The 19,935-nt window shown below is 37.9% G+C and overlaps 2 protein-coding genes across 7 annotated transcripts in view; one reads left to right on the top strand and one right to left on the bottom strand.

Annotated features, from left to right (window-relative positions):
* Positions 1-19,935, bottom strand: part of CENPP (centromere protein P) — a 249,054-nt gene that overhangs the window by 58,589 nt on the left and 170,530 nt on the right. The window lies entirely within an intron of this gene.
* ECM2 (extracellular matrix protein 2) overlaps positions 1-19,935 on the top strand; it is a 41,873-nt gene that overhangs the window by 10,498 nt on the left and 11,440 nt on the right. For 2 of the 4 annotated variants that reach the window (XM_075183014.1, XM_075183015.1), the window contains exons 4-8: positions 7,719-7,907; positions 12,307-13,014; positions 13,560-13,675; positions 16,019-16,154; positions 19,010-19,167. In XM_075183014.1, the coding sequence (XP_075039115.1) occupies positions 7,719-7,907; positions 12,307-13,014; positions 13,560-13,675; positions 16,019-16,154; positions 19,010-19,167 (1,307 nt within the window). The remainder of the gene's footprint in view (positions 1-7,718; positions 7,908-12,306; positions 13,015-13,559; positions 13,676-16,018; positions 16,155-19,009; positions 19,168-19,935) is intronic. The other 2 variants (XM_075183016.1, XM_075183017.1) reach the window with 2 other exon arrangements.

The following is a 19,935-nucleotide window of genomic DNA, read 5'->3' as shown; positions in this document are numbered from 1 at the left end:
AGTAGGAAGGGAGAGTTAAGAATTTAGAGTCTGTCTTGATATGGCTTTTAAGATGGATTAAAGTGTGGGCAGAGTGGAGGCTGAGACCAAGGCAATGGACTTCGGAGCCTGAGAAAATTGCTGTTTTGTTGACATTGGAGGTGATGAAGCTTGGAGGAGAGAAAATTATAAGCAACTTTCTGGACATGTTAAGGTTCAGGTAGCTTTGGTCACATGAGATAGTAGAGAAAGGGAGAGGAGAAGTAGATTTTGGTGTTATCAGTGTAATGGAGGTACTAAAAGCCAAGTTAGCAAATGTATTTACCAAGAATAGAGGTAGACCCTTGTGGAACCCCAACAGGTAGTTGGAGTGGAGAATGGAGGGCGGAGAGAGGACTGAGCAGTTGGATAGCTAGGAAATGAAACAAGAAGGAATTATATCACAAAGGTAAACAGAGGGAAGTGCTACAGACGTCAGGTGCTTATGGAAAAATTCCCCTCATACTTTGATGTAAGCAGCTCATTGATCAGTTTTGTGTGGGCAGTCCATCAGGGGCTGTCCCCGCACTTTCCTCGCATGCCAGGGATGCCGCCTGCCTCTTGCTGCCGTGCGCGTCCCGTTCACTAGGCAATAGAATGCTTCTCCTCTTTTCGGTACGGTCCATGGTAGGCGCTTGCTTAGCAGGCGCTGCGTCTCGTTCACTTGGCAACAGGACACTTCTTGCTTTACTTGTCAGCACTCTGCGACGTACCGGTCACCCGAATTCACTCCTGGCCAATCAGGACTCCAATCTATAAATAAGAGGCTAAACATTAGGTCAAACCTAGCTCCAACGTTCTCTCTGCCTGTTCCACTTATCTGTATCCTGCTTCCCTGTTCCTGTGAATCTTTGGCTCCAGACCTTGCTTGTTCCTAACCTTCCCTTAGAATTGTGATTTGGGTTTATTCAGATCTGTCCGGTTTTGACTCCCCTGTACTTGGTTGCCCGGATGGTTCTGACCCAGATTGTTTGACTCCTCTAACTTCACCTACCACTTTGCTGGTGACTGTGTCAGAGAACCGCGGTCTGTGCTTTCCTTGCGGACTGGTCCATACTCCTTTGCGGGGGTCCCAGTGAATACCAGGGGTGCGGTAGACTCCGTGCCTTCTCATTCCGTTGCGATAATACCAGCAAGTGGCCCCATCCAATCCTCAGATCCTGACACAGTCTTAGTGGAATATTGAGGATAGAAGCCCAATTGCAGAGTATTAAGAAGTGAGTCAGAGTAGAGAAAGTTAGACAGGTGGTTGTACACACGTAGCTCAATTAGTTTGGAGGCAAAGGATAGGTGAGAAACAGATTGGTAAATAGAGATGTTGGGTTAAGAGATGATTCTTTTTTTTTTAATTTATTTTTATTTTGAGGTAAGAAGTACAATAAAAGAATATGAATACATACAAAGATGCTTGTTGAAAGGAACTTACCATAAATTTGTATGCAGTCTTTCAATAGCAGATTAAAGACCCTATGGTCAGGAAAGACATAGGAAAACTGGACCAAATAAAACATAAGACGAGGCAAGGGTGCGGGGCAGTCTCTTCTCAAACCATCATTGTAGCTAAGATGGATTCAATGAAATTGGAGGGTCACCTGGATTCTTTAAGATTGATGATATGAGCAGCTGTTTAAACGTGGATGGGAGTTTGCCAGTGGAGAGAGGAAAATTGAAGAAGTGTTTCAGAAGCAGGCATGCAGCGGGAGAGGGGGATCCAAGAACTTGAGAAGGAAAAGGGTTGATGGGGCAAGATGTGGGTGAGACAATGAGATTAGTGCAGAAACTTTGTTCACGGTTACAGAGAAGAGTGGATTATGGATGGATGGATGGATGGAAAATGCAGGATAAGGTGCATGGGTAGGTGGAAGATGCAGGGTCTGGCATAAGGAGATATTCTGTCAAATGTCATGTAAATTCTGTCTTTGAAGTAGGTTGTATAGTAATAAGCTACAAGGGAGAAAAATGGAGGTGGTGTAGGTGGGTAGAGAAGTGACTTGAAGATGGCAAAAAGACATTGCAGGTTACAAGATTAGGTGGATGTTGCTTAGCTAGTGAAAGGACAGTGTTGTAAGATGATAGGATGAATTTTGTAGTGCAGGAAGTAGACGTTGGAGCAATAATTTCCTCCAGTGGTGCTCAGTAGTGCTGGAGCACTTTTGCAGTTGGCGGGTCTGTTTGGTGTGCCATGGTTCAGTTTTGAATTTTGCAGAGACTGTAATGTGGTGACTGGAGAAGCGTTGTGTTGTGCTGAAGTGGGTGCACTGTTATACCGGGGCATATCAGGGTAGGGCAGGGTTGTTATAAGAGAGGAGTCGTTTGATTGAAGATGGGTAGCAGGTCAGGTCAAGATCAGTGTTACTGTGTGTGGATTACGATGAAAGAGGGTTGCTTGTGGTAAGCTAAGGCTGAAGGAAAGGGGTTGTGGATGGGAGGCAGGAGGGTCAAGTTCGAGAAACAAGAGATGTAGCATAAGTGGGAGAAGCATAAACGCATGCCCACATCCCCTAATTTGAAATTGCCCTGAAAAGTCAAGTCACACCTTCTCTTGCAGGATTCCGGGTTCAACTAGAATTTCACATGGTGGAGAGAGTGAATAAGTCACTTCAAAGTATTTCGTATAACAGCTTTATGACCACTCCCTTCATTCATTTTAAATGTAACATTTTTCTCCAAAATAGCTCAGTTTCAGCATTAATTAATCTTAAACTGATCATGAGAATCCTGGAGACTTGACTACTCTACTGGGAATCCCTGAGGATACACCGAAATTCTGGAGTGTCCCATAGGAAAGTATTATCTCCCTTATACCTGTAAAATACAAGTGTTTTTTTTTTGCGTGGAGCAAAATACTGCGTGGCTCCACCACAAAAACGCCTCCTCACACCCTAATGCACATTCTCATCGACTTTAATCTCATTTAAATATCTAATGGCAAAACAGAATCAAATTTTTGCATGTGGTTTCAAAAGCAGACACATTAATGTGCCTAGCCTATACACAGCTAGTAATGTCCCAATCATCAGCTGCTTCTCCCATTAAAAGATATGCAAAATGTTGCACCCCCCCATAGACACATATTTGCACAAAAATTTATAGTCAAAATACAGCATTTGCACTGTTCTTTTGTAAATGATTTTTGATGTCTATAAGTGACACTTGCTGACAGTGTACATAATTGTGAAAGAACTGTGAGAGAAAGAAAAAACACAAATCAGTGTAGACAATTAGTAAATTAAAAAAAAGAATAATAATGCATTAATATAAATCATATTTTCCTATTCTGGTCAGTTTAAGATTTCCTTAAATCTAAACAGTGGTTTTCAATTATATACTGCATGACCATTTAAAAAAGGTTCCAAGCTTTTCATGTCTTTCCCTAAAACTAACTGAACTCGAATTAACAAACCCACATAATGGTTCAAAGACTCCAATAAAGTGTATATTTCATTGTAGAATGATGACTCAGGCAAAAACTAGAAGAATAGTGTCTAGTAAATTATAGCATGGTATTTTAGATGAATGGGTGAAAAGCATGAACATTCAATATTATACTGATTATATGTGACTTGCGGCTGAGAGGTCGGATGGCAAAGGTGGACCAGGGGAAATTGGTAGGTTTCACTTGCTTCCATTCCACTAATTTATAAATTAGATAGTTATGCTGTTATAAACGAGGCTCAGTGACCACACAATTGCCTTATGCAATCCAACTGATCCATTACCTAATGGATGTAGTGACAAATGCCCAAACAGAATACTGCAGCTGGGTTCAGCAGAGAGCTATTATTACGATTATTTAGTTTAGAAATGCGAACAACTTCTTTACAGCGCTCTACAGGGTAAATAATATAGGATTTTGTAGCGATTACATAGTTTTAACATTTATACAGTTGTGAGACAATAGTAATAAGGTCCCCAATTCAAAGGACTTACAATCTAAATTAAATTGGGGATACAAGATGAGGAAACATGCAATTAACTGAGTGTGTATTGTAAATCAGACTGTAGCATGCCAACTTCAGATACATCAGGTGAGTACAGTTAATATGGGTCATGTTTTATGCTTGTCTGAAGAAATAAATTTTGAGAAAACATTGAATCGCTTGGAGACTCTTAGGGGTATATTTACTAAGATGCGATTCTCTGTACTTTTTTAAAAACTGCAATTTTATTAAAGAAAAAAAACTCACCAGGCTTTGTCTTTGATGACAATGTTTTTTTAAAATGCCAATTTTATTAATCATCTTGGTGGCATGAGAAAGAGCATTCTAGAGAACAGGTGCAGATGGATTGAGGCTATTTCTAATAGCGCTTCTCTCTTGACAACTCACCAATTTCTTTTAATTCAAAAATGCATCACAACATTTTAGTCCAACATGCAGACATTACTGAGTGACCAGGGGCGGGCTGGGCTGGGCCGGGGGGCATATGAATGCAGTAAATGAATGCAGTGTGTGTGTGGGGGCCAGTAAATGAATGTAGTGTGTGTGAGGGGGCCAGTAAATGAATGTAGTGTGGAAGGGAGGGGAGGGTCTTAATATAATGTGGGAGGTAGGCTATTAATTTAATTGTGGAGTGCAGGTGGGGGCTAATTATTGGGTGCTATTTTATTTGTGGGGTGATGGTGGGGCAATTTAATTTAATGGTGGGGCCTATGAATTTATAATGGGGCAATTTGACCTTTAATTTAATGCTGGGGTGGTTTGGGAGCCATTAGATTGTGGGCTGTTTGTGGAAAATGAGGTCTATTTATTAAATGTGATTATGTGTTATTTAATGCCTTTGATTGTTGTGGGAAACTGTAATATTTGCTAAATGTAAATGCTATTTAAATTATTGCTGGAAAAAAACACAAAATACCTTGGCGCTAAAATATGGTAGTGAACCAGAGATGCCAATGTACGAGGTCTGCAACCTCAAAAAGACATAAATAAAAAAACAAAAAAGTACAATGGCATCTCAAGCGTCTCATCTCATGTGTTTGCTATCTAATGTCAGGGTTGGTTTGAGGGAAAGAGATCTATTTAGCAAATGTGAATATTATTATTTCAATGTTATTTTATTATTTCAATGTTATTTTAATGTTGTGGCTGGAGGGAGGCCTTATTATAAAACGTGGGTGCTATTGATTTAACACTGGGACTGGTTGGAGTTTTCTAAATTTTATGTACCCATTTTTTTTTCCAAATAGGACCTCCAATATTCCAGGATCCAGACAACCAGCAAATAAGCAAAAGTAACCAGCAGCCACAAGTGGTGAAAGTGACAAGAACAGGTAGGAGAGAACAGGACAGTCTGCCAAATGTCCTGAATCTGGTGGGACAGTCCCGAATTTGGGTGACTGTTTCGTTTAGGACAGTACTGCTTGTGAAGGCAGAACTGTGTGCACCAAACAGTAGTGCACACTGTATTGCCTGTGTATTTGTCTAAAATGATAACCATGCTACATCATGGGAGGTTATCCGGTCTAAAGTGCCCAGGCCCCCCAGAGCCTTAATCTAGCTCTGGGCATAAAAATATATATATGGATTAAGCAACACTAAAATAGTCTCTTTTTATATAGATAAATATATATTGTACCAAAAACCACCCTTTAAGGATGGGCCGCTACTTATGGGCCAGTGCTGTGTGCTTGCCCCCAGGGCTAAAGTCTGCCAGCCCTCCCCTGACGGAGTCCTTGTTTAGCACAAAGTTTAATACACGTTCGCATATTTTGTAATACAAGCACAGATTTACTAAAGTATTTTCCTTTTTCTTTTTCCAATTCCAGAAAATATTCCACACTTGAGACAGTCCACATGATAGCTAAAGCAGTTATGTCACATGAATTATATATACAGTGGATAAGGTTACCGTGTTCATATTGGATACTACCTCTTGTTTTCATAGTACTGCCAAACATTTAAATATATTGGACTAAAGGCATAGCTGCAAATTTAATTAACTCTTCAATCTGAAGACTGAAAACATTTTTTATTCCACTTCACCAGCCTGCGGTATTTTGTGCAGACAATAATGAGACTATTGTAGTTTCTTTTAAAGGTGAATTCCTCCCAAAATGAAAAAAACTAGTTTTGTGTGGGATGAGGTTATACTGTATAGTATGTAAAGTAACAATATTACTTGCCTGTACTCTACCGATACTCCATTATTGTGGGTCCGCAGGGAATATGGATGGAATTGGCAAAAGCAGCCGGTCATTTAACAAAAAAAAGTGCAGAGACATTGTGGGTCCCGTCAAATCAGAGGATTGGGATAACCCAGATACATTATATTTTATTATTTTACATATCTCAACTAATTCCAAATAAAAAATAAGTATTTAGGTTATGGTGGAATTATTCTTGAGTGAGATTTCTTATATAATATTGTATTACAATAACATTTATAAACAAGACAAGAATGAGCAACATACTACAGTCTTGACTATTAATGTAGATAACAATTATGACTTGAATTGAATCTGCAATCTCTACATAGAACTCTCTCTAACTTTCCACAATTATAATGAAGCCGTAAATAAAAATGTGTTAGTCAAAATGTGGCTATCCAGCAACTATAAGTCCCAGCATACCCTGACAGCCAAAGCATATGATGGAACTTGTTAAACAATTGCAGGAGAGCTACCTGTTTTCAGATTATTTCACTTGCAGAAAAGTGAAGCTATGGCTAAAGTATTAACAAAAAAAAAAGAAGTTGGCTTTATGAACTTTGTTTTGCATAGAAGTGGTTTGACACGCACATCTTGCATCATTTTGACAGGCACCTCACATCACTAGCCTGTGCTGTTTGGAGACCCTGTTCCTTCCTCTATCCAACTCTTAATGCATGGCTTCCACCTTGCAGATGTGCTCCTTTTTAATTCATGTCACTGTCACATGTTGCCCTGTCCTCAGTAATGTAATTATATGAGTCAACAAGTCGCTGGCTCCCACAAAATCAGAACATTCATTCCCTGAAACAGAATGTACTGCTGTGAACATTCTGGTCCTCTGGTTGGCTACAAGTTCTGTCCCAACCCAATGTAAAACTGAGGAAATTTGCAAGAGTAGGAGATGAAGATTGATAACAATATAGCGCTCAGACTCTAGTCAAGCGCATCTTAATAATCTGATGTTAATTAACTGGATTGGAGTAGGGTGTTGCTGCTATATTCTGCTGTCTGATTGGACTGGCAAATCTATGAAATGTTCTGCGTAAAAATAGGTGGCGCTAGTAGATGGGATGCATATACCCACCCTAATGAGTGGTATGAGAATGCTAATGAGAGGTAGGGGACTGATTCAACAAGCATTGTGCTAGATTATCAATTTTGAATTGCTTATAGTAACAAATAATTGTTATCACCATGACTTAGACAAATCTGTATTTTATAATTAATTAAACCCACTTACATAGTTGGCATATCTTTGTAAGTTAAATCAGCTAGAAGTATATCTATAGCATTTCTATTTGCGTGTGCCACATTGACAGATATTTAGTCTGGCTTTCAACAAAATTGAAATTCAGTCACTCTGCAAATGCCAAACTATTACATGAAAAAATTATTCGATAAAATAAATTTTTGATTGTGCAAGCTTGATAATAGTATTCAAATGTCACTTTTTATGATACTTGTATGCTATGAAGAACATATTTTTGAAAGAATATCTGAATGTATTTGTAATTGGAAATTACATTTTCTTGTTCTCTTTGTCTTTTAGTAAAGAAAGGTCACTGCATGGTAAATGGCATGGTAATGTATGACAAGGCAGTGTGGTCTCCTAAGCCATGTATTACATGCATGTGTACTAATGGGAAAGAGATTTGTGATGAGACAATCTGCCCTTTTCTATCATGTTCCACAACGGTGACCCAAGACGGTGAATGCTGTCCAGTATGCAGCGATATTGGTATGGAGTCATTTATTTTATCTAACACGAGGTGACCCTCTTTTTACCACTCTGCTATTCATAGTAAAGGTGTAACCGTAACAACAAAACTTACTAATAATGTAGTACTCACTTCAGCTAAAGTGGAGCAACACCTGGAATTCTATTATAAACATAGGAAGCTTATTCAGCTGGTGTAAAACTCGGACACACCGGCAGTGATTCAGTTTGTCAATTTTCAAAAAGTTAGAACAAATTAGACCAAAATTGCACGTGGACATCCACAGATCAAGTCTGAACAGATTTTGAAAGTTGTTGGATGAAAATGCAGTAGTTTTGTGACCGTGGCTGTTTTGTCATTGGAAAAATAAAATAATGGGGACACCATAGGATTTGGATATTTAGCTAATACAGATATTTTTAATTAGGCAACCTACATGAATTGCTGAGTTAGACACAGACCTTGTTTATAAGTATTGAGTCTTAATATGAGTGACCAGCTTAAACAACTGATGATGATGAACTCCTCTTGTGATAAGTTAACATATGTCTAAAATAAGCTTACATGTACCAATGTCATTATAGGTCCTTTTGTTATAATTTTCCAGCCCCACTGATTTTATCACATTTTATTATTACAATTTACACAGACAAAGAAGTTTAAAAAAAAAAAGGGAAATATATTATTATTAATACTGGAATGTTTCCTGCTACGGTATGATATTTAAGGCACAAAATACTGCAATAAGGTAAAGTCAGGCACAAGCAGGACAACAGTCAAATGAAGTTCACACATTCACCTATCCTCAGAAAATAATATCAATAGGGGAATCTTGCAACAATGCTTCCAAATGAACAGGCAGATTTACATTCCATAAAATATTACATACAACATATAATGTTGCTTATCATTTTATTATTTCTGGCAATAGTCACATTGTATGATAAAATAACTCACATGATGAAGAACCTAAACCAATGGCGAACAGTGTCCTGTCTGCTTCAAGGTGTATCTTGACTTACCATCAAGAAGACATCAGTTAATAAGTATGTTATGGTGTCGTGGATTACAGAGTAGCTGGGTCCTAATGTGGCATACAAATTTACCTACCAGTGTCAAAATAGTGTCATCATTCAATCTCCACCCATGCCAATATAAGGAACTTATTTAGAGTGCCAGGCAAAATCTGACCATCATATATGATCCTTTCTATTTAATCCAAGAGTTATTTATTAGAGGAAATCAGTGCTGGATAGCAAGTACTAATGGAAGAAAATGCATTTATACATCTGAAGACAAATAAACCTACTGATTTGAATTGATCTTAGGCCTACTATTGTGTTATACAGATCCCCACATTTGGTAGCTCTTTTGCATATACAAGTTTAAGGATTCACCCACAGAGTGGTTATTCACATATAATATGCACAAAAGAAGTGAGGGGGGAGAAGGAAACATTGAAAAGTTGTTATAGTATAGTGGAATAATAAAAGACACAAAGTAAAGAGAAATATTGTGATTTCACCAGTAACAGAGTGTTTTCAGTTCACTTTAAATTTCTGATTTAGGCACATAGAACATAAGGTTTTGCTCTTTGTCGATAGTGAGTAATACAAACACCTATTTGGAATGCTAGATGCTTTCTCATAACTTCTAATTTTTAAACCTGTTGACAACTGTATAACATTTTGCCTGATAATGGAAACTGACACATACATACATGTTGACCCAACGTAACTGGCTTCACAACCCAATGGAGGATTTACAGTTTCTCAAAATGGGAAAAAAGTTGGTTTCAATGTATGATGATAAACTTTCATAACTGGTGTTTAAGAAATGTTTATTGTAAAATACAATTAACATTATTTCCTACAAACATGATAGTACAGAAATTTCACTTTTGCAGCCATAAATTACACTCTTGCCTTTTGAAGAAGGTTAAAAGCTCTGCTCCTTATATACATAGAATGTACATTTCTAAAATTGATAGGGATGTACCTTAATTAAAACCTTGATTTGTTGTCCATGTGTTTGTATTTAGCTGGTATCTCTTTTTTCGCTCTTTTTGAATAGTAGTATGTGTTTTATTTGGATTATATATCCAATATCTATGGACTAGATGGCTAATATTATATATTGCAGTACCGTGTTAGCCAGAAAAATCTATATGATGTTAAATACTTTCGTGTCAAAAAAGACAAAAGTATTATAGGAGTGATACCTTTATTGGATGTTTACTATTAGCCTGAAAAAAGACCATCCATTTTATATTGTGCATTGGTGAGCCTTAATGCTACATTCTTCTTGATTTTTATGATTCATTTATGTAGCATATATCCTGATATCCACTTTATTAAGTCTGACCGGAACTTATGAAGAAATGGCTTGACATATACTGTGTATAGTTTTTTTGTAGTGGATCACCAATGATCATGTGACCTAATGCAATGGCACAATGTTTGGTTACATTGAATGGGTAACATCGGACACAAACAGGTGCGAGTCATTGATGATTATTTATTACTAATTTGACTTGGATATATAATATAGCTCTGTGCACACTATTGCGATCTTGGTAAAGGACCACTATAAGACCAAAATGTCTATATATCAATAAAACTCACTTGGACATTTCACCTTCTTTAAAAGACCAGAGAGTGCCATTTGTAGTTTGTATGCATATTTTGATAAGGAAGACATTGACGTCCCAGCAACGTGGACAGCTAGGCTTGAATATGGTTATATATATCCTATATATGCTAGATGTCAGCCCCTATACCTGGGAGATGAGTGCATCTGATTTTAACTGCATTGGTGTTTTAAAGCACATAGGTCAGTGTAGGACCTGCACAGAATGAGTTGCCCGACGCTGGCTGAGATGCAGGATTAAATGTTTTGATCACAGTATGAAACAATACCTCATGTTTTTATTTTGCTAGACACACACAGATATGCAATTTTAAGGATAACACATACATACACACACACACACACACACACTGCATATTTAGCATTCACAGGAGTTATTATTGTTATTTGCTCAGACTTGGCAACAAACAATGTGTTGCAATGTTTCGGACAAAGGGAATGGTTTGACACATGCTTCTAAGTTAGGTATTCAGCTGACAGTCTGCACTCTCTATCAACTTAGTACCAGGGTTGAAAGAAAGTGGGTGGAATTTTGTGTTGTATGCTACTTTGCCATCCTGACAGTTAAAAAGAAAATTACAAGAAAGAAATTGTCATGTGTGTGTCATCAGAAGGTTCCTAGTGTAACAATACACAGTACATATTGGAAGTGAGACAGCACTCACCAAATTAACATATGTGGAAATTTTATTCCATCAAGGGAACCAAAGAAGTGTTTAATGTTTCAGCCTCCATTGAGACTATGCACCAAGATGCATGGTCTGTTTAGCTCTGCTCCCATCACTAAGTGGATCATTCACTTTTCCTTAGGATATATTAACATAAGGAACACAGGCTCTGGTTATCTTGACAAACATCTCCATAGAGAGTGAAATATTGATCACCTGTTTTGTTTTGCTAGATGGAGTAAAATCACCACATATGCTATTCTGGAGAGTGCTTACAACTTGGATTTTAACAGTGGATCTCCGCGCTGGAATTAGTAAATTATTTTTATGCTACCAATGTTAACATTATATTTCCCCAATTTCATTCCTCCTGCTCCAAAATTCCAAATTACTTCCCACTCCCAAAATCTCCCTAAGTACATAATTCAGATCATTGTACAATGACTCTCTCAAAAATTGTGGAAGGAGTAACCTGTAAAATACACATAAGCACATACAAACCACAGGACTGGAACACTCATATAGTTCCCCCAGTCAGGGGCAGGCTAGGCTGGGGGCAGGGGGGCATGTGCCCCCTGGGCCAGTCCCATAATGGACTACCTTGGGCTGGGTCACTAGGCCATCTGCATTTTTTTCTTTTAAAATAGGCTGCCGAATCGAGTCTTGCCCCCCGGGCCAAAATTTGCCAGCCCTCCCCTGCCTCTAGAGCAGTCTTTAGAAGAAACTGAGGAACAAAGAACTACTGATGAGTCCAAGCAGCCCCCAAACTCTATGTGTGTATGTATGTATATGTGTGACAATTTTACCTATATTTAAACCTTAACATGAATTAGAATCAAGGCATATGTATGTCAATAGTATTTTTGCACCACAAATAAATGAGTCCTGCTATAATGGAACAAGTTTGGCTCATCTCCATACAACTCCTACATTTTATAAACTTGACCTCATTTTTATTTATCTTGCTTTATATTCAAAAGTAGATTTGATTAAAAAAATAAACTAAGTTTGTGGGAAAAATGTTAAACAAATACTAACATGGCTTCTCATCTGTTATTACTATATCCTTACTTCTGCTCACCTCTTTATTCGGGTCACCAAGTGCTTAACAGTATTTCATTGGACAATACAGTTGAATTTTCTGGTGATTCTCCAGAACCAAATGATCCCAATGATGTGGTTCTTATGAAGTTGCCACGTACCCAAGATGAGATGAATGAGATTTTTAGGAAGGAATTAGAAGAGAACAGTGAGGAAGAAGAATGGTTAAAGGCCGAGGAGCGAAAGAGAAAAAAGAAAAAAGAGCAGAAAAGGCGCCAAAACAAAGAGAATAGAAAGCTGGAGTTGGAAGCTAAAGAGGAAGAGCGGATCCAGGAAGAAAGAAGAAGGGCAAATGAAGAAGAGGAACTCAGGATTGAGGAAGAGCACCGCAAGAAAGAAGAAGAAATGAAGAAGAAAGAAGAGGAAAGGAAAAAAAAAGAAGAGGAAGATAGGGAAGAGGAGGTGAGGCGGTTAGTAATGGAACGAAAACAAAAAGAGAGAGAAAAGCTTGACCTAGAAGAAGATGAAGATGATGGAGAAAATGAAGATGATGAGGAAGATGAAGATGATGAGAACAATATCCTAAGAGGAGATGTTTTCAGAGTACCAAGGAGACGTATACCAGGTTCCCGTCGGCCTATAGATATTCATCATCCTCCACTGCCTCCTGGTTGTTTCATATCAGAGATCACAGTTAGCTGTTCCAATGCTAAACTAACAGGCGTCCCCCCAATTTCAGATCCTGATTTGAAGAGCTTGGATCTTCTAGGTAAGCAGAAGTACTGTTGTATTACTGGAAGGGAAGGGTCTCTGGGCAAAAGTTTTTGTTTTTTTTACTGTGCAAAGGGAGGGATTTCCTCTGTTCAAAGGGAGGGTTCTTTGCAGAAAGTAGGGGACAGTGTAGTTGGAAATCTCTTGAAATTTTTGTAGCACATATATTCTGTACCATAAATGCAAAACTATGTATAGAACAATAATATAATACAAATACTAAAGCCACTTTTCCTTGATACAGGCCTTCACCCAACTGGAGTATCCTCTTGTAACTTTCATGCTAATCTTAGCCTGTATTCAATCCACAGAGTAATAATTTGCATGGGATTATTATAAAAGTACAGTATTACATTCTAACACATAGTGAGAATATAGAGATGTTCTTTAATGGATTGTTTTAACTCTTGAAGAAAAACTGAGTTTATAGTATGAAAAATGGATGGACACTACCAACTCAGATTAGTGCAAAGTGTAAAATCATACACGTTTTATTTCCTACTCCTATATACCGTTTATGTTATTTATTTTATTATATTTTAGGAAACTTTATTACATCCATTCCAAAAGAAGCGTTTAATGGAATGCCTAATCTAGAAAGGATTGATATTAGCAAGAACAAACTTATGTCTACAGGTATAGATCCACTTGCGTTTAAGGTACGTCACTTGACAATATCATTTAGAAAAACAAATGACTGGATAATAATAAAAATAACATGGCCATATATTTATTAACAAGTAAATAAAAAATGATGCTATTACCCTATGGGGGGTATTCAATTGTCCGCAAGCTTTTTTCCCCCCTGCAGTGTAAAAAAAAAAAAAAAAAATCTCCCGTGGGTTTTAACTGCAATAGCGACTGTTTTTAGCTAGCACAGCGCGAAAACTCATTCAATTCAATTGAAAAAGAGGGAACACTGCCCCCGCGCGTTCATTGTGTTTGCTAGTTTTTAGGGGAGTGAAGGGTCATGTAAAACACAAAAAAAAGGTTTTGCATACATCTTCATACATTAGATTGCATTACACATTGATAGTAATTACAATACTTTATTTAGCATATTTTTTTATTGAACTATTTTTTACCATAGATCATCTATACCAGGGCTGTCCAACCTTTTAGCTTCCCTGGGCCACATTGGAAGACGACGAGTTGGTTTGGGCCGCACATAAGATACACTAACAATAACGATAGCTGATCATCCAAAAAACCATAGAAAACATAGTTAACATATATATATATATATGAGAAAAAAGTGAGAGATAGATATATATATATATATATATATATATATATATATATATATATATATATATCACTTTTTTTTCAAATCTCCCTATACTTACCTTTCAATCGCCCTGTTCAAAAAATCCTCTCTAGTTATTATACTATAATCACTTTTTGTATTCTTTTGATGCAATATCAATAAAGTGCATTTAAGCCAGGCATTGTATATCAGAGTGCCCTTACCAGGCCTGCGGTACCTGACATATACATCACTGTGACCCCAAATTGTGACCTGTTTTGCTACTTACACCACTATGGCCTATGTGCATACACAACTTATAATGATAAGTTGTTATCCCTTAACTAACAAAGAGAATAATATATAATGCCCCATTAGTATTACAAGTAGAAGCATGTAGCAGGGAGATAAGGTCCATGATGCTCCAGGACCAGGTGACTTTTATTCACTGGTCAGCGTCCCTTGAAATAATAAAAAAAATCCCCCTTAACTTACCTTTTAATCGGCTTGTTCTCCTGTTCTCTTCTCTTCTTTTCTCCAATTCTGTGCTGCCGATTGTTCTTCTCGCGTGGGTGACTCCTCTGTGCTGCGCTCCGCAATGGATGTTGGGCGTGATAACATCACGCCCGACATTCACTGCGAGCACCGCACGGAGGATTTTTTTTTTTCCCATTAACAGTGCTGCCCCCTTGCCACAACCAAAACTCCTTCTGGGCCACATTTACAGGCGTGCTGGGCCGCGGGTTGGACAACCCTGATCTATACCATGTCAAAACAAATTACTACATTTATATTTGTACCAAAAACACACATAAATATAATTAATTAGTGTTTGGTTTTTTTTGTAAGAAAAAGACAATGACATTATTTAATTGAGATTTACTTGTTAGTTACATTATTAATTTAATAAAATAATTGATAATCGTTTAGAGAGTTGATCTTAACCATTTGCGCTATTTTTGGATTGTATTTGCTAAGTGATGTGAATTTTATAAGATTAAGATTTTATAATTTTATAAAATGAATAATTATTTTTGCCCTTCTATAACAAAAAAACATGCTTTCTTTAAACTTCCATTGTGCCTCCTTTTATATAAACATTGACCAGATAGCTCAACATGCTTTTATTTCTGTTCAATCTCGGCCGAGTTTGACTATAACATGGGGAGAGATAGTTGTTTTAAAATCGATGCAAATAGCCAGAGATTGGATTTTGGAAAGTCAAAATCGCAGGTTAATACATATTGCGATTTTACACTTAAAATCGCTAGATATCTCTCACTATTTGCATCGATTTTAAGTTACTGAAAAAAATTTGCAGCTTGATACAATTACCCCAAGCAATCGTAAGTGTAAGATGCAACTGAGTCTACATAAGGACTTGTGCTTAAGCATTTTTTTGTTCACATATTCAGTACCAAAATTTGTATTTTATGCCTAAAAAGATGCTTACGTTCAACTCTACATGAGCTCCAGAATGTATAAACGGTTTGCCAATACTAGGCAGAAAAATGTGTATTTATAACGGCAGCACATAACCAAAAATACTCTTTCAGCTCTAAAGACATGGTCATAATCTGTAGTCGCTAAGATGTACATTTAATAACATTTTACCCATGAAAAATAGAGCTGTCATATGGATTTCCTGCAGAACTATCATGCTAAACACATTAGCCTCTACTTTTCTCATGTAACTGTATCTCTGAATCCAAGTGACATGTTAAACCGAAGATTGTTATTCTGCTTCGCTTCAAAGTCACTGAAGAATTTGAAACGTCTGTACTTGGATGGAAATATCCTTGACCAGATCCCATCTGAATTACCATCTACTTTAGAGGAGCTTAAACTGAACGAAAATAAACTTGGAAGCCTTAAAGAAGACAGTCTAGCAGGTATTATTATTATATTCTATTATTTCAAAAGTTACCATGTCATTGACAGATGTACATATCTGTTTGTGTGGCAGCTGGCAGTCGTATGTGCAGGTAATAATTTTGTACAGCCAACTGGCAAGTAGGCTCACTGCATATAGCCCATTGCTTGTCACTACAAAGAGCACACTGACAGCAAGGTTGTTTATGAAAGTGTAAAACTGCTGGCCCATGGTGCATATTATGTTTTGTGATGCTGTGTGCCTATTTTTGAGAACGTGTGCTAGTTTTTATATGAAGCGCGATAAGCAAGAATAAAAACTCACCATTGATGCTGTAAAACTGCTGATACATTAAGACTGGGTACACACTACAGTGTTTTCAGCCAATTATCGGGCCAATCACACAATAAACGACCATTTGGTCTGATATCACATCAGTGTGTACACTCCAATGATGAACGATTATTGTTCAAAAGCACATTGCATCGTTTCATTTGATTTTTAAACCAAACTAAAAATCTCGTTCAACAATATCTGTCAGGCGCCGTCTCCGTCATACTCCCTCTCGGCGGAGACGGACGCCTGTCACAACCGCTCCGCCCGGATGGTTGCCGGGCAACTGTATAGCCGCGCCTCCCAACCCTGTCGGGCGCCTGCGCAGTAGCTCGTTCCGTTGCTAGGCAACGGGACGCTTTCCCCGGCACTTCCTGTGCCTATTCCACGGAGCCTATCAGCTGTCTTCTGCCTCTATTTTAACCTGGCTCTGGCGCCATTAGGGTGCCAGAGTAACAGGTTCCTGCCTCTAGCTCCCACTGTGTTTGTGCCTCGTGTTTGGACCCGGCTTCTACGACCATTCTCTAGTCTCTGCATTCCTGTTGTGACCCGGCTAGCTGACCATTCTCTATTCTGTGTGACCCATCGTGTTCCTGCGACCTTGGCCTGTTTTGACATTGCTTTTGGATTCTCCTTCTGTACCTCGTATACCGATTGGCTTGACCCAGACCGTCCGACTCCTCTTCACTACACCAGTAACTGTCTGATAGGACCGCGACCTGCGTACCCTGTGCAGCGAAGCCCATACCTCCTTGCGGGGGTCCCTGGTGAAAACCAGGGGTACGTTAGACTCCGCACCTATCTGCTCAGTAGTGCTAATACTGGTTAGTGTTCCTCTCAAATCCGTGCCTGACAATATCTTTCCAATCCTGCACTCATGATCGGCAGTGTCCATAGATCTCTATGGAGTGTGCAGAGTCACAATCTTTTCAACAGATGGTTATAACGAGCAAATATGAAGAGCAAATCTTGAGGGTAAATCTTGTAAAACTTGTATAGTGTGTACACATGAACCTGCAAGCTGATCGAGACTTTTTTTTTCAGTCGTTGGGAAAATCGTTAACGATAACTCATCGGGAGAAATCTTCTGTAGTGTGTACCCAGTCTAAGAGTCCTTATACCCTTGTTGAGGGGGTTACAAAATCATAGTGAAATTATCTTAGCAAATATAGATCCTTGTATTAAGTGCAAAGCCCTAAAATGGTTTCCTCTTTATATTATCTGCTTAAAACACAGGTGACATTATCATTATAATTAGGGTGCATTTTAAAGGGCGACTTAATCAAATTAATATATTTCAATGCCTTTCTACAAAAAGAACCCGGTGATAAGTGAAGGTAGCTTTGTAAGAGCACTATAAAGAAATGCATTGTGGGAAGTATACTGTTGATACAGAAACTAGCAATGCAGTGGTAACTTCTTTTTAAAAAGAATCTGCTGTAAATGGCAATGTATGTCTGCAAAATACAAATCAGAATAGACAGATCCTGCAATGCAATATGTGATTTATCATATTGGAAAAATACACATTTGAATAAGTCAAATATTGGTGTATATTTCTTGCAAAGCACTTTGTGCTTGTATTTGTTCCTTTCACATTTGCAAATTACAGCATGTGAACCATGTTTCAGATATATTGAACATAGACCAAATGCTAAATATAGCATTATGGTGGTGACAGGAAAAAGTGCAGTCAAGCATACTGTATAAATGTCTTTCATGATCAGAAAACAACATGTACTTTTAAAGAACACAATGTAAAAAAATAAATGTTATAAAAAATAACTGTTTTAAGAGCTGTAGTATGCTTTTGTATACCCAAATACTTAAAAAATGGAAAGAAACCACCACACTCAAATTTTGGCGAAAATACAAACACGCGAGAACCTGCACATAACAAACTGAAAAAGATAGATAAATGTATACAACATAAAAATCATAATGTACACAACTGAATACCTCCCAACATTGGTTTTCTTGGAAAAATGATGCCAAGGTCACACCCCCGGGGTTTGCTTAGCCCTTCCAAAGCACTATGTCCTTCCTAAATCTCTTCCTAAAAACATCCCTGAATTGAAGAGTGCAGTATCCAATTGTGGCAGGCGACATACCTTCCAACTTCATGGGAGTACGGACAAACCTGCTAATTGGCAGGACAGTCACCTCAAATTGGGAATGTCCTGTCCTAATCAGGAGGTACACAACTCGTAAAGAATACATTTCAATTGTATTTGAATGATATCAGTAATTAAATCTTATCCAATATTAACACGTTGATAACATCAAAATCGATGTATATGTTACTCAGTTAGACTTCCAAAGCAACAAGAGTTATGCACAGTATAGAAGAAAATGGACATTAATAAGAGAAAATGTTGAAGCATTTATAAGTGTAACACTTTCGCTGGATGTTAGGAGGTCTGTGCTGACAAGACTTCCTCCGAGGATAACCTGCTATCTGGGTTTTTAACAGGACTGTCAGGTTATGGATAAGAATTGGAAAGTATGCTAATAACATGCTGCATGTGTCCTACATTTTAGATCTGAAGAACCTGGTAACTTTAGAAATGGAAGGCAATCAGCTAAGTGAAGCCAATGTCAGTCCCATGGCGTTCAGAGCTCTGCCGCATCTGAGCTATCTGCGTCTAGGCAGAAACAAATTCCGGACCATACCACAAGGACTCCCAGCATCTATTGAGGTGACCAGCCCTCTATTTACTCTTTACCTATCTGTAGAACACATGATTGCTTGCAGCCACTTCCTGTCTAACAGTCTGATATTTTACTACAGGATATTTCCCCTTCATAATGGGATAGACTTCTCCCATTCCCCTGCAAAAGAAATTCTACATTATTGTGTTTGGTCAGTTTTTTTTTTTTAACTATACCAAAGTACATTATTTTTTGCTTACATTCCATATACATGATGGCCCCGAGTCATTAAGGAGAGCAAGTAAAAAAAAAAGAAGGCGTAAATTTGATCCTGGACAAAACTATGTTACAATGCAAGGGGTGTAAATTAGTATAATATTTTGCACATAAAGAATATACTGGGGTTTTTGTCATGTAACACACAAATACTCGATAGTCTTGTTTTTAAACTGAAATTCAAAATTGATCTAGAACATGCCCTACACAAACTATAAATTAGTCCATACATTTTACATTTATCTCCCCCTCCAATGCAACATGGTTTTGCCCAGGTGCAAAGATACTCTTTTTTTTTGTGCTTTGCTCTCCTTAATGACTCAGCCCCGATGGGTGGAACTATACCTGTTTCATGGATATTCACCATGCAAACAGCGCTCTATTACAAGACATGGTGGGGGATGAGAAAATAGCCTAAAACTCATTAACACACACACAAACATGAAAGGAAAATCTCAATTGCTTTGGCTATGTATTTATCTATTGGGTGGTTGGCTGCAGGCACTGCTAATTCCATTCCTGGTTTAGACTACAGCTCA

Source organism: Mixophyes fleayi, chromosome 8, assembly GCF_038048845.1.
Source record: "Mixophyes fleayi isolate aMixFle1 chromosome 8, aMixFle1.hap1, whole genome shotgun sequence".
In the NCBI taxonomy this organism is placed as follows: Eukaryota; Metazoa; Chordata; class Amphibia; order Anura; family Limnodynastidae; genus Mixophyes; species Mixophyes fleayi.
Note: the sequence above shows the minus strand (reverse complement) of the source record. Positions and strands in the feature narration are given on the sequence as shown.